This window comes from Pongo abelii, chromosome 14 (assembly GCF_028885655.2).
Source record: "Pongo abelii isolate AG06213 chromosome 14, NHGRI_mPonAbe1-v2.0_pri, whole genome shotgun sequence".
NCBI lineage: Eukaryota > Metazoa > Chordata > Mammalia > Primates > Hominidae > Pongo > Pongo abelii.
This window is the reverse complement of record NC_071999.2, coordinates 81,273,265-81,294,815: the sequence shown is the minus strand read 5'-3', so window position 1 is coordinate 81,294,815 and position 21,551 is coordinate 81,273,265. Positions and strand designations below refer to the sequence as shown.

Sequence of the window (21,551 nt, the reverse complement as noted above, 5' to 3'; positions counted from 1 at the left end):
GCCTCTGTCCCTGGATATCAAGGACAAGACTTTCTCAGGGGTCCTTTCCTCCAGTGGTAGAAGAACCTGCCCCTCCCGCAAAAGGGGTGGTTTTATCTCTTCCCTTCCCCAGGAAAGGTTTTCTGTCTCAAGGTCTTTAGGCTTTGTTCTACAGGAGAGAAGAATCCAGGCTTCATGCCTTTCCTACAGCAGCAGCTGCTCTCCTCCCCTAGGCCTGCACTTAAAGATTCTCTCCCATCTTGTCCCCACTTAACCTCATGAGCACCCATTGAGGTCTGCAAAGAGTGGATATGAGCTCTCCCTTCAGGGCTGTTTACAGGCATTTTATAGTCTTATGGTAGCCTACTTGTGACCTTAAGCAATTTGTTAAAATTTTTAGCTATTTTGTTTCATTACCCATAAATTTTGGGCTTCTATTCATCTCAGTAAGTATATCTCTACGTCATTTTTCATGGCAACATATTATTCCTTAAATAGATGTACCATAAATGTAATACTGCACCTTTAGTTTGTTTCTGGTTTTCTACAATTACGCTTTAGTGAAAATGTGCACACAAGTATCTATATATGCATCAGTCAACAGTAATAATATTGGTATCCAAAATGATGTTATAAAACAACAACCATAATAGCTAATATCAAGTGCTTACTATCTTTTACCAGATGTTCTAAACTACAGATGCTACAGATCTTCACAATAATCCTATAAGGTACATATTATGATTATTTCTATTTTAAAGATAAAGAATAATTTTCCCCAAATGTTATCACACTAGTAATTTTAGCCTTCTTTCTGAGCATCATGTTTTCTAATAAAAACTTGTATAACAGAGGAAGGAATAAGAAAAGAATAATGAGTCTAAAAGTACACTCTGTTAAATGAGTCCCATACATCAAAGCTTGTGTGTGTGTGTGTGTGTTTGTATGTGGCTAATGTTTTACAACATTCAAAATAGGATAGCATATCAATATACTGTAATTGTTTATTTAACTACTTTGTAATGCTTGGGGTCAGGCAAAGCTTTTGTCTACTACCTTACTGCTCCTGTGATAGCATACTAAATATTGTTTCTAACAAGTATGTCAAAATGTTAAACATTAGAATCAATAATTCTAAATTTTTACTCTAGTCATACTTATTTTTACCTTCTAATGCTAAATGAACACACTATACAAATATCTCCAAATGTATAATTTCCAGAGATAATTCATAATATAGACATAACAGTGTAATCATATATATTTTCAATTTCAAAGAGTTGATCTAATTCAGAAAAAGACTTTCAAGCAATAACATTTCAAGAGATGGAAGGACTTTGAAATAAAGTGTGCTATTATGGAAACATAAAATTCATAGGCTTTCCTCTTAGAATTACAAAGATTAAAGACACATACACCAACTTTTAAATCTTTATAATATTAACTGTTAATGCAATTGTTTAAGCAACCTAATTTTTAGCTCTGCTTTCAAATATGAAAATTTAAACTGTGAGCTGAATCTTGAGCTAGATGGCTAATTTTTCGCATCGTCTTCCATACAAATTGGAAAAGATTAAATGTCTACAGTTTATTTTTGAATCTTTCATAAGAGTCTTAAAGAGAGTTCACTTTTTAGAGAGTCTGAATAAAGAACTCACTTCCTCAGTTTTTTCATTCTGGTGAAGAGTCCAAAATCACTAACAATTATTTATTTCATTAAAACTATTAACAACACCAATGTTTGCCAGGACATTAACAGTGAATCTGTGCCCTCACTGCTGACTGTGTGGGCACTGCAACAGTATAATGTGACTGTAGATATACCATTTTACATGAAATATAAACTCATCTCTTCATTATAGTTCAAAAAAACCTAGACTAGGCTTTTCAGAAACCTGAGAAATTTTAAAAAGCAGATTAAATGTTTTACTCTTCAGGAAGAATGCTAAGATATTTAATAAGTAATTGTTGCATGAGATTTTTAAGCATTAATTCTGATTGAAACCCTCTGAGTTTAAACACATACACATACACAGACACACACATTCACTTACACACACAGAGAAAGTGAGCTATGAGAATACAGACCATAAGCATGACAGTTTTGTTTTTTTCAGAAGCACAAGGACCTACTTGACTTGCCCAAAGCCACATAACTAGTGAGTATGAAAGCCAGAGGCAGACTCATGACTCCCAGCTCCAATTTCACTGTTTTCCATTGCACACAAAGCCACTCGCTCATCAATTGTCAACTAATTTGACTGATTCATAAAGGCACATCTATTACTATTTCTATCTGAATTCCTGAATATAATTCAAATCTACCTTGTAGTTGTCAAACTTAAAACTAGTTCAAAAAACAACAACAATCACCACCTAGGTCCTCAAAGGCCAAATTACTTTTCCTTCACAGTTAGTGTGCATGCACTTTTTTATACGGAAAAAAAATGAATAAATTACTCTTTAAACTTTTAAATAAAATAACCAATGTATTCAAAATGCTGTAAAGGCTAAAAAGAAATGATCCAGACTTAAAAAAAAAAAAAAATTCAAAGAAAGCAGAGAGTCTGTCTAAGAGTACTCCTCTATTAAGAAGTCAAGTGTTTTGCTAGTGGCTCACACCTGCAATCCCAATACTTTGGGAGGCCAGGGCAGAAAGATCACTTGAGCCCAGGAGTTCAAGACCAGCCTGGGTAACATAGGGAGACCCCATCCCTACTAAAAAAAAAAAAAAAAAAAATTAGCCAGATGTGATGGTACATGCCCGTGGTCTCAGCTACTTGGGAGGCTGAGGTGGAAGGATGGTTTGAGCCCAGGAGATCAAGGCTGCAGTGAGCCAAGATCGAGCCACTGCACTGCAGCCTGAGCAACAGAATGGGACCCTGTCTCAAAGAAAAAAAAAAAAAAAGAAATTAAGTGTTTGGTTTCGTGGGTACTGTAAATGCTTAAATCTAAATTATGTTAAAATTCTAAAATAAAGTAAATGGGTTTTGGTTTACAGCCAAAGCATTTTCTCATTTAAATTGACATACTATTATTATGAAAAATATCCTTATAACCACGTAATCTCTTGAACATGAAGGGATCATTAGTGGGTAGATAGTTAAAATAATTACTGTTTTCTAAAATATACCTAACATGATTACCAAAAGACTGTGGCTGGTTTATGGGTAAGATTTCCTGTTAATAGGAAAAAAAAAATCTAGTGTACTGAATAAGAACTGACTTAGATGTTAAAGGCAAAAAAGAACAAAGTATTCGGCACAACTCTGAATGACTATTTGTAACTTATTACATATTTGCCTTAAATTACTAGCTGTGAATAGCCTTGCTTTTAAGGCAAAAACAAAAATTTAAATTTTAAAAACCTCATTTTATTTAGTTTCAGCAATTTGAATTACCTACATGTTTTGTTGCCTTAAGAGCACAAGAGTACCCACTAGCTGTGTGACCTTGAATATATTAGCAACTTCTTAGATTTCCCATCTGCAAAATGGGGTAACAGCTATCTTACGGAGTTGAGAGGATCAAACTAGGGTACATACAGCACTTAGTTAGCCTGCCCCATAACATGAATTCAGAAAATGGTAACCATCATTATAATAATATGGCAGACATACTTTCAAAGGAGTAAGAATTAAGAAGGTGAGAATACTTGAAAGCTGGTGAGCACCTCGAACAATTTTGAGGAGAGGGAGAGGGAGAGGACAACACTGCTGAGTCTAAAATATGGCACATGGAAAAGAAAATAATTGGGAATATCTCTAGAGCTGGCAAATGCTATGAAAATTAGATTATAAATGTGTGTACGCATATGTGTAAGGACATGTGTGCGCATGCATGAGAACACATACATGTATAACTTTATGAGTTTAAAATCAAAATTATAAATTAATTCTAAATGGATTTCTGTAGATTTTTTAGTAAATTTCAGTGTAATACATTGGATTACAGTAAATTTAAGGTTCAAATTTTTAAAAGGAAATTAAAGCCAGATCCATGCAAAAGATGCAAAGTTTCCTACAGAGTATCCATGTTCAGTTGGCAAAGAAGTCACAAGTTAAATATGGGATAGATATCAAAATACACAAAATACCACTACATATTCCATGGAAAATCTGGATAATGGTAAGTTTCTTCATTTTGCTCACCTAATAAATCAAGATGCCCACAGACATCAAGATATTCTAAAAAGACTTTTTTCCCTGACTGGTTTAACAATTATGTTTTCTCCCTTCAGTTTATAATTCTCCATGTTAGAAATATCTATTAATATAATACCTGTACATCTACATGTTACATTAAACTTAAGCTTACCATTGTTAAACTTTTCAAACTAATTCCCAGAAATTATTTTCTTTACAGTTTGAGAGTAGCCCCAAATAAAGTTCTCCTTTATTACAAATGAAAAAAATCTTATATCCTAACATCACCCTCTACTCTGTAAAGTTGTTATGTAAAACAAAACTAACAGAAAACTTTCACCATCACCAAACACAACATCAATTCTATTTTTATTGCTGAAAGCATTCTTAGACGAGTTTCATCTAGTCATATCTGGAAGGGTGAACTGGTAAGTTCGGTCTAAGAATTTTCCTTTAAAATAAGTAATAATTTAATATCTCCATTTCTAAAATTCTGAGATCAGCAAAGAAGAAAGAAGGGGAGAGGAAAGGAGAGAAATGGAGAGAAAAAAAGAAGGGAAGACAGAGGGAGGGAGAGAAAAGTGGAAAGGGAAGGCCTCTATTCAGGGAATATTCAGAAAAAAACAAAAAAAGACAGAAGAGAGACAGAGGCAAGCTAGGGAGTCCCAGAGCATTTTTGGTTTTAAAAATAAAATAAAATAAAATTGCCTCCAAAAGATTAAGTCATGTTGAAGTAAAGAAAATGAGGTATGAAAAGTAAAGAAAAACAAAGATCAGAAAGTTGCAGTTTCAGACTTTTGACAAAACCGGACTCTACATCTTGAACCACATGATACATGTATTGTTTCCGCCTGATTCTTAAAAGATAACCAGCAACTTAAATTTTATATTATTTAAGAACTAAGCTTCTTCCTAATATCCTCAGATTCTTCCAAAGTGAAGGAAGTAAAGAAGGAAATAAATTCCAAATGGAGGGAAATAAATATGTGAGCACCTCAATTTGTGTGTAAATCATTTTTGGCTTATTGGAATGATTTCTGTTATCTCTTTGTAATCCCAAAATAATAAAAATAACTAAAAACTATACTTCAGAGTAAAATGAAGCCAGGCAACTATACATATACATCTAATGAAGATGAAACTTTATACTACTTACTGCCACTGACAGTCTGTACTGGCTAGGCCAAAAAAAGCCAAGTAGATTCTAAACAGGGGATTTTCTTAAATTAAAAATATACACACCCACAGAAACACACACATGTATCTTTAGTTATGTATATATATTTATGATGACATACTGAAATCAGAAATTATGCACTGCTTACCCCAGTGGTCAAATAATCCCTCTTTTATAGGTCAACACTAACCAAAATAGATTACATATTAATATTTCATTGTAAATTAATTACATATTTTATGATTTAAATTAACTTCAAAAACTTTTACTAAAGATCTTTTAAGTATCATTAGCAATCAAACATGTTATTTCCCCCTATTAAACAAGCAAAAATTTAGAAATGGAATTCAATACTGGCAAGCGATTTTCAAAGCTGCAGTCACCACTGAAGTAAAAGATCTTTGAAGACACGAATTATGCCTCACTTATCTTTGTATGTACAATTATAAGCACAGTGCCTAGTACAGTAGATGCTCAAACAGGTTATTTGATTGAACAAATGAAAGAAAGACAACTTCACATTATTTAACAAGAATCATAAAAATATCCCTTTGAATCAGTAATCCCACCTACAAGAAACTACCTTAAAGAACGAACCCGAAAGAATACTTAGATAAACAGAGATATTCAATTAAGTTATATTTTTAACTTGAAAAACTAAAAATAATCTAAACATCAAAAGTTAAGGAAATGAAAAACAAATTGTGGTTTACTCACATGATAGTATACAGCAGCAAAGGTTTTTTTAATAAGGAAATTTTGATGAAACAAAAAAATGTTCATGGTAATATGTTAAGAAAAAAGTCAAACAAAATTGCTTGATCTCAACTGTTTTTAAAATGTACTAAAAAAAGAATGGTAGCAAATATACATAGATGCAAAAAGTGTCTTTTGCTATTTTTTCCATACTGGTATGTTTATTTAAAAACAGAAAACAATACTGCTGTTATTTTTCATTATTACTATTAATTTACATGGGGGGGGGGGTTCCGGGCAGTACAACAAACTTATTCTTTTTACAAAAAGTTAAACAATAAATCATCAGGTGATCTCTACCCATATCTGGGCTGGCTCCTCAATTAATATGGACAAATCACAAATTTTAGGAATTACTTTTTAGTTAAGTGTCAATGAAGTAAAAGTAGGGTCTGAAAGCAAATAAAATACTCTTTTGGATTTTTCTTTCTTGCCTTCACATTTGACTTGCAGACTGTTTCCACTATTACATCACTGATATTTCTTCACAATTTTAAAAACACTTATTAGAATCTTTTCTGAATAGAAAAGCCTTAAAATAAGGAGATCTTCTAATCTACTAGACACTTTAGTGGAAGCCCAAACCAGATGAACTTGGAACTTCCTGCCAATCTTATTATTCTACAGTTATTCTGAAAGGTCTTAGTTGGAGTGAATACACAGTCATCCCTCGATACCCATGGACTATTGGTTTCAGGACCCCCATGAAGATACCAAAATCCACAGATGCTCACAAGCCTTATATAAAATAGTGTAGTATTTGCATATAACCTATGTACCTCCTCCTGTATACTTTAAATCATTTCTAGATTACTTGTAATACCTAATACAATGTAAATGCTATATAAATTGTTGTTATGCTATATTGTTTAGAGAATAATGACAAGAAAAAAAGTCTGTATATATTCAGTACAGACACAACCATCTTTTTTTTTCCAAATATTTTTTCTCTTTTTTGTCTGAGACAAAGTCTCTGTCACCCAGGCTGGAGTGCAGCAGCATGATCACAGCTCACTGCAGTCTTGACCTCCTGAGCTGAAGCCATCCTCCCATCTCAGCCTCCCAAGTAGCTGGGACTACAGAGTAGCTGGAACTACAGGTGCATGCCACCACATCTAGCTAATTTTTTTGTACATACAGGGTCTCACCATGTTGCCCAGGCTGGTCTCAAACTCCTGGACTCACATGATCCTCCCTTCTTGGCCTCCCAAAGTGCTGGCATTACAGGCTTGAGCTACTGTGCCCAGCCTCAAATATTTTCATTAAGTGGTTGGTTGAATCCACAAGTAAGGAACCCACCATTACAGCGGGCCAACTGTATACATTCATTTTTAAATTTCTTAACTGGGCATGCATATATCAGGTTATATTAATTTTAAAATCAGTAACAATTTTTCTAGTAGAACATTCAACCGTATTTCGTTTAGGGCTACACATTACCATAACACACACGACCAACACATTAGTCAATTGAAAGCTTAGCTTTATATGTCTATTATTAATTTTTGTTACACAGTGCTTCAAAACTCAATCATGAACCCACTTTAAAGAAATAAAATTCAGGGCCAGGCGCAGTGGCTCATGACTGTAATCCCAACACTTTGGGAGGCCGAGGCGGGTGGATCACGAGGTCAGGACATCGAGACCATCCTTGCTAACACTGTGAAACCCTGTCTCTACTAAAAATACAAAAAATAGCTAGGTGTGGTGGCACGCACCTGTAGTCCCAGCTACTTGGGAGGCTGAGGCACGAGGTCAGGAGATCGAGACCATCCTGGCTAACACTGTGCAACCCCGTCTCTATTAAAAATACAGAAAATTAGCTGGGTGTGGTGGCACACGCCTGTAGTCCCAGCTACTTGAGAGGCTGAGGCAGGAGAATTGCTTGAACCTGGGAGTCAGAGGTTGCAGTGAGCAGAGATCGCGCCACTGCACTCCAGCCTGGGCGACAGAGCGAGACTTTGCATCAAAAAAATAATAATAATAAATAAAAAATTAAAAAGAAATAAAATTCAGGAGTAACTGAAAAGCTACCTATTTACTATTTCTCACACAATCTGTTTCCTATCCCAAGCTAGGATATAAATAGTCACATTAAGCCTAATACAAAACACTGGTCTTAACAGAACTGCTACAAAATTAGTTGTCAAACTTTTATTGAAAGTGTTTTGCTGGGCGCGGTGGCTCACACCTGTAATCCCAGCACTTTGGGAGGCCGAGGTAGTCAGACCACCTGAAGCCAGGAACTCAAGATCAGCCTAGCCAACATGGCAAAATCCCGTCTCTACTGAAAATACAAAAATTAGCTGGGTGTGGTGGCACACACCTGTAGTCCCAGCTACTTGGGAGGCTGAGGCAGGGGAATCGCTTGAACCCGGGAGGCAGAAATTGCAGTGAGCAGAGATCATGCCACTGCACTCCAGCCTGGGTGACAAAGCAAGACTACATCTCAAAAAAACAAAAAGAAAGAAAGTGTTTGTTTGAAGGTGGGGGTGACAGGAGGAGGACAGAGGAACTAGGACTAGATTCTACAGCCAGACGGTTTCAGCTCAAATTCTAGCTCTACCACTTAGCAGATATGTGACCTTGGGGCAAGTAACTAAAACCTTCTGTGCCTCAATTGCTTCATCTATAGAAGGGGGACAAGAGGACAATGGTAATACCTCATAGGGCTGGTACTGGAATTAAATGACACATATCAAACTTCTGTAGCAACTCTAATAACACTTAATTTTATTCTATCTAGAATAAAGTACAAAATGGTGGTTGTAGCAAGTGGAAAATCAATGGAAAAAAAGAAAACACTCTCTGCCACTAATAATTTAATTTCCTCATTGTTTCCTCATATCCCATTGTTCTTCTTTTATGTTTTTAATTTTAAGTGAAAGATGAAAGCAGTACCTTTCAGTGTAAGTTAATGAAGCATAAGTGAGGTGGGGCTACTGTTCAGATTTCTGTATTAACTGATCTACCAGACAATCACGGTGGGATGCAGAAAAGTACGTAAACAATTACTCTAGAGCAGTATGCTATGGCCAATTTTCTGAAAAGACTACTGTATTTTGGTGACTCAACTCACAGATTTTTCATTTAGTCTACAAATCTCAGCATGCAATAAGGCTCCTGCCTCCTCCACTCCCAAGAAAACGTTCTGATAGAGAGTACCAATGACGCCAGTGATGATGCTACTTGTTATTACACTATATTATTATTGGCTCCTCTTCCGCTACCTACTCTTTCAACAACTACATGCCTACCACTATTTATTGTTGGATTTATTGTTGGTCTACCACTATTCTCCCTCTGTAGAATTCTCAGGGTTCTAACTACTACCCAAATACCAAAGGCTCCAGATATCTCACCTGAGCTCTAGACTCCTACACATATGACCCAAAAAAACTCACCTTAAACTCAACAGGCTGAAAAGCAAATGTACCATCTTTGGTGGTTCTCCATCTATAAAATCCAAGCCCCCCTGATATGGCTTCACCCTATTACTTCAGCCTCATCTTCTGCCATTCAGATTCATTTTACTGGATGCCTAGTAAAATAAAACTACTGCCTAGTATTTATTGAATGCCCATTAAATGCCAGGTATTATTCTAAGCAGTTTATATAATTAACTCATTAATCTTCACAACAATCCCATATGGTAAATGCCATTATTTCTATTTTGTGCTGAAGAAAGTATCCTGCCTAAGCTAATAAGCAGTGGAGTCAGTATACAAACCTATATCCTGTGCTCTTACCTTCAAACTATGTAATTCTTATACATGCCTATATATGTCCAGTTTGTCTTGGGGATTCAAAGTGAACAAGACAAACAAGGCCTATTTCCTCATGGGACTTACATTCTAGTTAGCAGAATAAACAAATATACACGAGGAAGAAAAAACTTATTATTGACTATTTTAAAGTGCCAGGAAGAAAATAAACAGGATTTTATGATAAAAAATAAGACAGAAGGACCTACTTAACAGTGATGAAAGAAGGCTTCTCTGAAAAGTGACTTTTTTTTTTTTTTGAGACAGACTCTCGCTCTGTTTCCCAGGCTGGAGTACAGTGGCACAATCTCGGCTCACTGCAAGCTCCGCCTCCCAGGTTCACGTCATTCTCCTGCCTCAGCCTCCCGAGTAGCTGGGACTACAGGCACCCGCCACCACACCCGGCTAGTTTTTTTGTATTTTTAGTAGATATAGGGTTTCACTGTGTTAGCCAGGATGGCCTCGATCTCCTGACCTTGTGATCTGCCCGCCTCAGCCTCCCAAAGCGCTGGGATTACAGGCATGAGCCACCGCGCCCAGCCTGAAAAGTGACTTTTAAGGTGAGACCTGAAAGATGAGAAGTCTCCAACTCTGCAAAGAGAAGCAGTATACCCAGAAGTGTACTGGGTTGTTAGAAAGCACAAAGATGGTGTTATGGACTGAATTGTGTCCCCCCTGCCAAATTCATACGTTGAAGCCCTAACCTTCAACGTGACTACATTTGAAAACAGGGCATTGAAGGAAGTAGTTAATGTTAAGTAAGGTTATAAGAATGGGGCACTAATCCAATAGGACTGGTATCCTTATAAGAAGAGGAAGAGACATCAGATCGATTGATCTCTCTCTCCCCTCTCTCTCCACGCCCCCTCCATAAGAATACACAGGACAGGCCATGTAAGGCTACAGTGAGAAGGTGGTAGTCTACAAGCCAGGAAGGGACATCTCAGTAGAAGCCAACCATGCTGACACTTTGCTGTTGGATTTCCAGCCCCAAGAACTGTGCGATAATAAATTTCTGATGTTAAAGGCACCTGGTAATAATTTGTGATGAATGCCCAAGCAAACTAATACAGACAGCAAAGACCTAGGTATTTTGTAGGAACTGACAAAAAAATCAGTAGGCTGAAATACAAACAGCAATGAAAATAATAATACGCTGAACACTCTTAAGCCCATAGATGGGAGATGAATCTTTTTTTTTTTTTCTGAGACAGAGTCTCGCTATTGTTGCCCAGCCTGAAGTGCCGTGGTGGGATATCGGCTCACTGCAACCTCCACCTCCCGAGTTCAAGCGATTCTCCTGCCTCAGCCTCCCGAATAGCTGGGATTACAGGCACATGCCACCATGCCTGGCTGATTTTTGTATTTTTAGTAGACGGGGCTCACCATGTTGGCCAGGCTAGTCTTGAGCTCCTGACCTCAGGTGATCCGCCTGCCTTGACCTCCCAAAGTGCTGGGATTATAGGCATGAGCCCCCACGCCCAGCCAGGAGATGAATCTTTAATGAGATGATCAGAAAAATATTAAAAGTCCCTGATGCAGGGATTTAAAGCCAGATGACAACTGGATTTTGAAACGTACAGGTTTTTGTTCTCTCACTGACTGGGAGACACTAACATATGGCAACTAGAGGTCAGTATATTCCACCCTGGAGTGCACAAAACAGTCCCGCACAAAAAAAGAATTGAACCCTTTCCAAAATGTTAACGCTGTCCTATTTGGAAACAATGCTAATGGATATGTTTTGTTTACTCAGGGGACTACAGAAAACTAAGATTTGCCGCCCCTAACCCCCTGCTTTTTTTTATTTCTTACACTACCAAGGACAGTTCTGAGCTAATTCTGGTTAATTAATACACATGTGTTGTACTTGTGTGTAAGGAACAGTATTGGATAATTTGGAACGTGCACAGATAAATCAGATGCCAATGCTAGGCCTAAGAGCCACAGAAAGGGAGACAAGATACCATACTTCATCATACTAAGGTGCCATTGGTTACGTGACCCACCATTTTGTGAACCACTAAGACGGGAATAACGCCAAGTAAACTATGACATCAATTGTAAGATACATCCTAATTTTAGAGTTTTTAAAATGTGGAAAAAAAAAATGCACATCTTAAAAAATGAAAGAGAATATGAAATAGCTAAAATGCAAATAATTGGAGTAGTCATATAAAGAGTTCATATAAAGGATAAAATATATTCAGGAACTGCTTCATGCTGAAGATCGTACTAAGCTGAGTCTTGAAGAATGGACAGAAGAAATGCAAGAGATTGAGGGAAAGAATATTTTCAGAAAGAGAGTACTGCAAGAAGAATAGCAATAATAAAATAAGGAAATAAGGGATGGCCAAAAAGAAATAATTAAAGTTAGAAAGACAAGTTAAAATAGAGAAAGAAAGAAAGAAAAGAAAGAAAGGAAGGAAGGAAGGAAGGAAAAAGAAAAGACAAGACAAGAAAAGACAAGACAAGACAACGCAAGAAAAGACAAGACAAGAAAAACAAGGTTAGGAAAACCTTGAATGCAGCTAGGTTAAAGAGCCTGAAACTGACTGCACAGGCTTGAGGAATAATTCTCAAACATTTTTTTTTTACGCCAACATATTTTAGGGTTATAATATACATAAAAAATATGGCTCACTCCAGTAGTGTTTCTAAACTGTGGGAGACGGGAAAGGAGCAGAAAAGATTAATTCTTATGGGAGTACACAGTAGTGTAAAAAAGCCCTCCAGAAAATCCTAACTTCTATCTACACTCCACCTTGAGAATTACTGCTCTATGCACTAGGAAACCCCTAGAAAAATTTTAGCAGCCAACTGATTCAGGTACATTTCAGGAAAGGGAATCCAGCAGAAGTGTGTGAAAATGAATGAGAACTGGAATAAAAACTGAGAATCTAAATAAAAAGCAGATCTTCTAAATCAGAAGTTAACGAATTTGTACTAGATTACAGTGGGAAAAAGTATGGTGGAACTATTGTAAGAAACAGAATAAAGGGAAGAAAAAGTTTAAGATACAGATAATAAGCTCAAACAAATAAAAATGCATTCTAAAATACAGTGGGGTCATTCAGATGATGTCTAACAGGCATCCAAGATTGGAAAGAATGAAGGCGGTTGGGTCTGAAAAAAGAGACATGAAGATCATTTAAAAAGAAGTTTAAATGTAAATCCATAATTTGGATGAAACTCCAAAAATGGGGCAAGAGAAGTATGGCAAAAATAAATATTTTTTGTAGTGAATATGTATTAAAGCATTTAATTGCTTTATTACAAGTAATTGTCTTCATATCTTAACAATAAACTTACGCTGATCCTCCTCATCACCAATTTTAACACTATAAATTTGCAAACAAAAAATCAAAGCATAGTGAAGATTATGAAAATGTTCAGGATCATATAAAGCAATACAAAACAGCATTTCATTAATTTCCAATCTGGTGTTAAAAACATTTGGACGGGCCTCTTATGTGTTTGTGTATGGATAAACTTAGTCAAAAACAATAATCCACACCTTTGAAAGTAGCGCCAAGAGCAACCAATATATATATTTTTTATAGAGACAGGGTCTTGCTCTGTCCCCCGTGCTGGAGTGCAATGGTGCAATCATAGGTCACTAAAACCTCGAAGTCCTGAGCTCAAGTAATCCTCCCGCCTCAGCCTCCCTAGTAGCTAGTGCTACAGGTGCGTGCACCACCACACCTGGCTAATTTTTATTACTTTTTGTAGAGACAGTCTTGCTATGTTGCCCAGGCTGGTCTCAAACTCCTGGCCTCAAGCGATCCTTCTGCTTTAACTTTACAAAGCACTGGGACTGCACAGGTATGAGTCAACATGCTCAGCCAAAATCAATGATTTTTAAATCAAGTATTTTTTTCAAGTTTTTTTTAAGTATAAAGGCAATGTCATCTTTTACATGAAAAAGTGTGGTTTCGGCCAGGCGAGGTGGCTCACGTCTGTAATTCCAGCACTATGGGAGGCTGACACAGGCGGATCACGAGGTCAGGAGATCAAGACCATCCTGGCTAACACAGGGAAACCCCGTCTCTACTAAAAATACAAAAAAATTAGCTGGGCATGGTGGCGGGCGCCTATAGTCCCAGCTACTTGGGAGGCTGAGGCAGGAGAATGGCGTGACCCGGGAGGCAGAGCTTGCAGTAAGCCAGGATCAGCCACTGCACTCCAGCCTGGGCAACTGAGCAAGACTCTGTCTCAAAAAAAAAAAAAAAAAAAGTGTGGTTTCGACTCACATATGGGATAAGAAACAAGAAAACCTCTAATTCTCTGCTATTAACCCTTAAATGTGCTATAAACATACCAAACAGCATTAGTTAAATTCTTTTTGACTAAAATACCTTCTGACAAACTTCCTCTTAGAGTGATAGAGTCAGGGCTGGGGGGAAGGAAAGAAAGAAAGAAAAGATGGAAGGAAAAATGAAAGAAACCAAAAAATGAGAAAAGAGGCAAGAGAAGGAAAGGAAAAGCAAGCCAGCTGAACTAGCTAACAGGGTAAAGATGGTAAAGATCATTGCATTACCCTGAAACAAATTTATTGAGCAAAGAAAATGATGTGGTTTTCTGCTGGAAGCAGGACATAATAAAGACACAGGCTATTTAACTGTACAATAGTGCAGGTATTTTTCTCAAAATAGTTGGACATCAAAGGAATCTGATAGGGAAGACACAGGCCACTGAGCCGCACAAATAGCACACAATCTGCATTATCTCTAAATGATTAGATGAACTGAAACGGCAGACAGCAGCATCTTAACAGCTTGTCAAAACATGTCCTTTTGCTACTTTATGACTGCTTTTGCTTAAGTAAATTCTCTCAAAGGAAAAAACAAAAAGCCAGGTAACTTTCTAAAACTGTATGTCCTACAATAATACTATGGTTAAATTTACACATAGCAAGAAACACTTAGAAAAAAATGTGAAATACCTCAGTCTGACCTTCATGGGCACTGGTCTCATGAGTAACTCGGATGGCCTGTAATAAGAATAAAGGTATTCATTGGAAAAAATGCCTATACTCAAGTTTTTAAATGAAAACAACAAAGCTAAATTTTAACACCTGAAGTCTCCTAAAGAAACAAAAAAATTGAAGGAAATTTAAGAACAGCTTAGTACTAGATATTTAAGAATGATATCTGGGCAATCAAATGAATTGCTGTACTGTGTAACGCGCAAATCTCTGAAAACTTAGGAAATTGAATATCTGATTATTTGTAATTTCCAGGCTCTAAGTAGGGGCCATTTAACTTTTTCAGTTGTTAGAACTAACACCTAACACTTTATTCAATTGAGACTAGAATAAAGTAAGCATTTCACAGATAGAGACTAAAGAAGCTTATCTCATCTGTTTCTCCAGGTTCCATGCTCCTCTGCAGCTCTGGCTGTATTTATGCTTAATCATGCAGTTTCAGTCAGCAATTGAGAAATGTGGAGCACAACTCATGCATTTATCAGAAGCTACAGAATTTAGTTTCCTGAACTAAAAAAAAAACCACTCTTACAGTACCCACTATTTGCAAACATCCAGAGAAATGGGCACAATAGTAAATTACAGGTGAAAGTACAATCTTTATAAATAGCAATTTGGCAATAAATAAATATCCAAGCCTTAAAAACATGCAAACTATTTCATCCAGCAATTTCTCTTCTAGGAGTTTATATATTTACATATAATTGTACATAATTATATATAATTAAGGATATTTACAAAGATTTAGCTACAATGATGTACCTTGCAGTATTTATTAAAATAGTGAAAAAGAAGAAAAACTATTAAATTTCTAACAATAATTTATTGGTGAAATACAATACTACATAATGGAAAGCTATGCAGCCATTAAATAATATCAAATATATACTTACTGGTATGTAATACGTTTGTGATAAGTGAAAAAAGCAAGTTATAAAACAGTATTACAGTATGATCAAATTCTTGTTTAAAAAATTGTGTATATACATACACTCCCTAAAAAATATTAATGTTTATCTACCTCTCATTAGTAAGAGTACTGATTTTCATGTTCTTTATTTTTATGTATAATAAAGATGTTTTATGAGGTCTCCAGTTTTTTTTAAAGAAAAAAACAATTTAAAATTCTCAAAGTGTATTGGAATGCATAACAACATAATCAAACCAATTAATTTATCAGGCACAAATTCTACATAAGGCATTGTTCTAACCAAATAATTTGTAGATTATATACCTAATTTCAAAGAACTTATAATCTATTTAATAATGTTATTAAAAGGTCAAAAGATTTCAAAAGAAAAATTGATTCCAAAAGTAATAAATTTTAACAACCATTTCAGAACAGTTACATGAAGTGGTACAACCACTATCACCTGAATTAAATATAACCTATATTATATATATAGCCCAGTTTATGTGGCCTTTATTACACTGATAATATAGCTACAGTATGGTCTAACGTCTACCTTTAAACCTTTGCTTTTTCCTTTCATCTTCAGCCTTGTTCCGAATTCCCAATAAAAGATACATAGGGTACTGGCAGGTATATATTTATTTTAGGGAGGGAACGGTAAGGAACAGTCAATCATAAGATATTTTATTAATTTGTAAATCAGGACCAGGCACGGTGGCTCATGTCTGTAATCCCAGCACTTTGGGAGGCCGAGGTGGAGGGACTGCTTGAGGCCAGGAGTTCGAGACCAGGCTGACCAACATGGCAAAACCCTGTCTCTACTAAAAATACAAAAATTAGCCAGGCGTGGTGACACGCACCTGAAATCCTAGCTACTCGGGAGGCTGAGGCACAAGAATTGCTTGAACCCAGGAGGCAGAGGTTGCAGTGAGCAGAGATGGCATCACTGCACTCCAGCCTGGGCGGCAGAGCAAGACTCCATATCAAAAAAAAAAAAAATTTGTAAATCAAACTGATTTTATCCATTCAGTCAGCTCTGAACATAGAAAAGAAATGGCAACTTATCAGCATTTATGGATATTTCAAAGTTATCTGAAAAGTACAAAAGGCTTTTCTTAATGGATACAATAAAATCCATAATTGCTCAAAACTATGGTTTCAAGACAAAGCCCCCAAACGCATCTACAGTCCCACAAAATTTTGCCCACATATGAGATCAAAACGGAAAAGAAGGTACCGACATCATAGTTCTCCAGGTATCTGGCTCGTTCTTCAGGGCTCATTGACACAGATTCCTCCAGGAATTTTTTCAAGGTTGACCCAGATTCTGAGAATATGAAAGAAGATAAAATTAAAAAGGCTTGATATAGCAGAGAGACCAATATATGAAAATACTAGAAGTATGCTACTATTTTTCAGGTTAAATTCTTTCATTGGTAGGTTAGAAATGTAAGGATCATGTTATAAATGATAAGCCTTACATTATTAATATTTGTCCATTTGTTTAACCCCTATTAGTCAACAATATAAAAGAATGAGAAGGATTAATATTTCTTCTAACAGTATATATATTCCCATCATAAAAGAAGCAGGGAATGCTTTATTTTATAGTTTGAAGAAAGAATTAGAGCACCACCTACTGCTCAATGAAATTAACTTATATATTAAGGGGGAAAAAAATGCAGTAATGAAAAATCATTTACCAAAGTGCATCTTGTCTTTATTGTTTGCAATAGCATGAATCAGTCCAATTGTTCCACAGGCATTGCTGATTGTTTGCTTCATGAAATATACTGATGATGTAACATCTTGTCCCTGAGATTTTATTTTTTCTTCCTCTTCTGTTCTGAATACTTCATACTATTAAAAAAAAAGTCAATAATGTATTTGTGGAAGATAACATATCAAAAAACTCAGTCTGCAAAAGAAAAAATGCAAATGATAAAAAATATTTTTATGAAAGAAAGGGTTTAAAATAAAAGAATTAATCTATCACCTACCAGACTGACAAAAGATTGAAAAATGAATAGCAGTAGCCAGTGATGGTGAAGGTATGGGCAAAAAAGGCATTCTCCTATGCTATTATTAAAAGTATGTATTTGTACGATCATGTTACAGGGAATATGGCAATATGTGTTAACATTTTAAATTCTCATACACTCCAATAAGCAATTTCCTTTGTAGGAGATTGGTCTAAGACATCAATGGAGATTTGGTTAACATATATTATGGCATATTGTAATAGAATACTATAAAGCATAATAGATTTACACATTCTGATTTAGAACTTTGTCCATAACTAAGTGTGGTTATAGGTCAGTATGTATTAATAACAATTCCCATTTATGTTTTTAAAATATGTATATACACATTGGAAAGTCTGAAAGGGTATGCAAAAACTTAATAGAGGTTATCTTTGGGCCAAGAGATTACTGGAGAAGTTTTACTTGCTAATTGTTACATTTCTATATTGTTTATCATTGGCAAAAATATTTTTCCTTTTGGAAAATCATAGCATATTTATAAAATTCACATCATATAATCCGTAACTGACACTAACCATTATCTATAATAACTGGTTATAAAAGCAATAGGGTATAATAATAAGCATAAAAAATGTGGGCTCTATAGCTGACTGCCTGGGCCCACGTCCTGGCTCAGCTGTTATTAGCTGTGTGACTTTAGCAAATTACTTAATGTCTCTGTATCTCAGTTTCCTAATAGTAAGAAAGAGTAAAAAATAGCAAAAAGGTTAAAAAATCAGTGAGGTGGGGAGGAGAAAGATGATTTTATTGTTTTGTTTATAGTTTTTCCATAACTTTCTGCTTCCAATAGAGCGGGGTCAGCAAATGACAGCCTACAGGCCAAATCTGGCCCACTGCCTCTTTTCATAAGTAAAATTTCATTATGTATTGTCTATGGCTGTTTACAAGGTAAAGTCAAATAGTTGCAACAGAGACTTAAAGGCCTGCAAAGCTGAAAATATTTACTATCTAATCCTTTACAGAAACATTTTCCTGATCCCCTGCAATAAAAGAAACAATGTCTATAGAAAACCTACAAGTAGTTAAGAAACTGCTTCTTTTATCTCTTGCCTATGGAGAAAAAAATAATAAACTGCTTCTAACAACAAATGTATCTGTGCTCAAAATATGAATTTTATTATTGTGCTTCTAAATTACATTTTAAGTAACACTATCAGAATAAATGGACATTATTCATGTAAGTTTGACTGATAAAAAACTGGAAAGGTTCAGTATGTTAAGGTCTTATGCTGAAAAGTTTACAGTTCTATAGCTTAGTCTGTTGTTAATGTTCCTGATGACAAAGCAAAATAGATTTGATAATTTCAAGATGTAATGTGTAGGAAAAATTCCTAAAATGATACAAAGCAACTAAAGGAAAAAAAGAAATCATGGTAGATCAAAAACTTAAAAAAAAATAAGGCCAAGAGACATAAATATCAGAGAGAAATAAAATTTATAGCCTCTTTGCCTATGATTTACTGGCTGGACCGCACTATCACAAAGAACACATTCAAAACACTATCACTGGCCAGGCGCAGTAGCTCACACCTGTAATCCCAGCACTTTGTGAGGCTGAAGGGGGTGGATCATCTGAGGTCAGGAGTTCAAAACCAGCCAGGCTAACATGGTGAAACCCTGTCTCTACTAAAGGTACAAAAATTAGCCAGGCATGGTGGCACATGACTGTAATCCCAGCTACTCCAGAGACTGAGCCATGAGAATCACTTGAACCCAGGAAGCAAAGGTTACAGTGAGCTGAGATGCTACCACTGCACTACAGCCTGGGCAACAGAGCAAGACTCTGTCTCAAAACAAAAAACAACAACAACAAAACACTATCATTGATGGTAATTATCAAAAAGAGATAATAAACATTGGTGAGGGTGTGGAGAAAAGGGAACCCAAGTGCACTGTTGGTGGGAATGCAGATTGGTACAGCCATTATGAAAAACAGTATGGAGATTTCTAAAGAAATTAACAATAGACTACCATATGACCCAGCAATTCATATCCAACGGAGACGAATCACCTTGTAAAGGAGATGAATCACTACCTTGTAAAGATATCTGCACTTTAGGCCGGACGTGGTGGCTCATGCCTGTAAACCCAGCACTTTGGGAGGCTGAGGCGGGTGGATCACGATGTCAGGAGATCGAGACCATCCCAGCTAAGACGGTGAAACCCCGTCTCTACTAAAAAATACAAAAAAATTAGTCGGGCTTGGTGGCGGGCGCCTGTAATCCCAGCTACTCGGGAGGCTGAGGCAGGAGAATGGCATGAACCCGGGAGGCAGAGCTTGCAGTGAGCCGAGATCGCACCACTGCACTCCAGCCTGGGCAACAGAGCAAGACTCTGTCTCACAAAAAAAAAAAAAAAAAAAAAAAATCTGCACTTCCATGTTCACTGCAGCATTACTCAGGATAGCCAAGATATGGAAACAACCCAAATGTCCATAGATGGCTAAATGGATAAAAACATGGTATAGTCTATGACCCTAGTAACCTGAGTGTGCCCAATCCCATCTGATCTCAGAAGTTAAGCAGGGTTGGACCTTGTTAGTACTTGGTTGGGAGAAAAGGTGGCATAGATATAGACACACACACACACACAGAAATATTATTCAGCCTTTAAAAAAGGAGATCCTAACATTTGCTACATGGATGAACCTGAAGGACATTATACTAAGTGAAATAAGCCAGACACAGAAAGAAAAATATTGTATAATATCACTGATACATGGAAAAGCTCAAATACACAGAGATAGAGAATGAAACAGAAGTTAACAGGGATGTGATGTGATGTAGGTCAAAGGACACAAAATAGCAGATGTATAGGAAAAACAAGTAGAAAACTAAAGTTAATAAAATCATATTGCATTAGAGATTTTTGTTAAATAAGTAGATTTTAGCTGCTCTTGTAACAAAAAAAGTAACTATGTGATTATAGATATGTTAATCTGCTTCACTATTGTAACTATTTTACTATGTATATGAATCCTATATCATGTTGTAAACTTCAAAAATACACAATAAAATTTATTTTTAAAAACCCACCATGATTGACTTTAAAGGGTAATGAGTCACACCTATAATCCCAGCACTCTGGGAAGCCAAAGTGGGCAGATCATTCAAAATCAGGAGTTCGAGACCAGCCTGACCAACATGGTGAAACCCTGTCTCTACTAAAAATACAAAAAATTAGCCAGGTATGGTGGCACATGCCTGAAATCCCAGCTACTCCAGAGGCTGAGGCAGGAGAATCACTTGTACCTGGGAGGCATGGGTTGCAATGAGGTGAGATCGCGCCACTGCACTCCAGCTTGGGCGACAGAGTGAGATGCTGTCTCAAAAAATAAGTAAATATATACATATATACATACATACATACATACATACACACATACATACATACACACATACATACATACATAAAGGGTAATGAGGTACCCACGACAGTTCCTTTGCTATTAGTATGCTTAAGTCATTCACAACTACATATTCAATTTCTAAATTGGAACTTCAAAGACATTTCGGCTCCTAAAGAATGCACTAGATATCCTCTTAATAACTTTGCAATATATCACCTATAAGCTGAAATAGGGTTCTACAAAACTGTAAGACATCTAAAAGTGGTTCATGCTATTTATATTCTCTACTTATATGTTATTATAGTTCTATAAGTATTTATGCTTACTTATATATTTACTTACATAATTTTCTACTTATGTAAGTACAAATTTACTTACGCAAATACTTTAGAACTGTGTTCTTCCTTTCAACATGGACAAGTTTTTTAGCTCTGAT

The 21,551-nt window shown here is 36.1% G+C and overlaps 1 protein-coding gene across 6 annotated transcripts in view; it reads right to left on the bottom strand.

Annotated features, from left to right (window-relative positions):
- UCHL3 (ubiquitin C-terminal hydrolase L3) overlaps positions 1–21,551 on the bottom strand; it is a 56,411-nt gene that overhangs the window by 21,737 nt on the left and 13,123 nt on the right. For all 6 annotated transcript variants that reach the window (XM_054529129.2, XM_054529130.2, XM_009248705.4 and 3 more), the window contains 3 exons: positions 17,425–17,581; positions 16,963–17,048; positions 14,767–14,814 (listed from right to left, as the gene is read on the bottom strand). In XM_054529129.2, the coding sequence (XP_054385104.1) occupies positions 14,767–14,814; positions 16,963–17,048; positions 17,425–17,581 (291 nt within the window). The remainder of the gene's footprint in view (positions 1–14,766; positions 14,815–16,962; positions 17,049–17,424; positions 17,582–21,551) is intronic.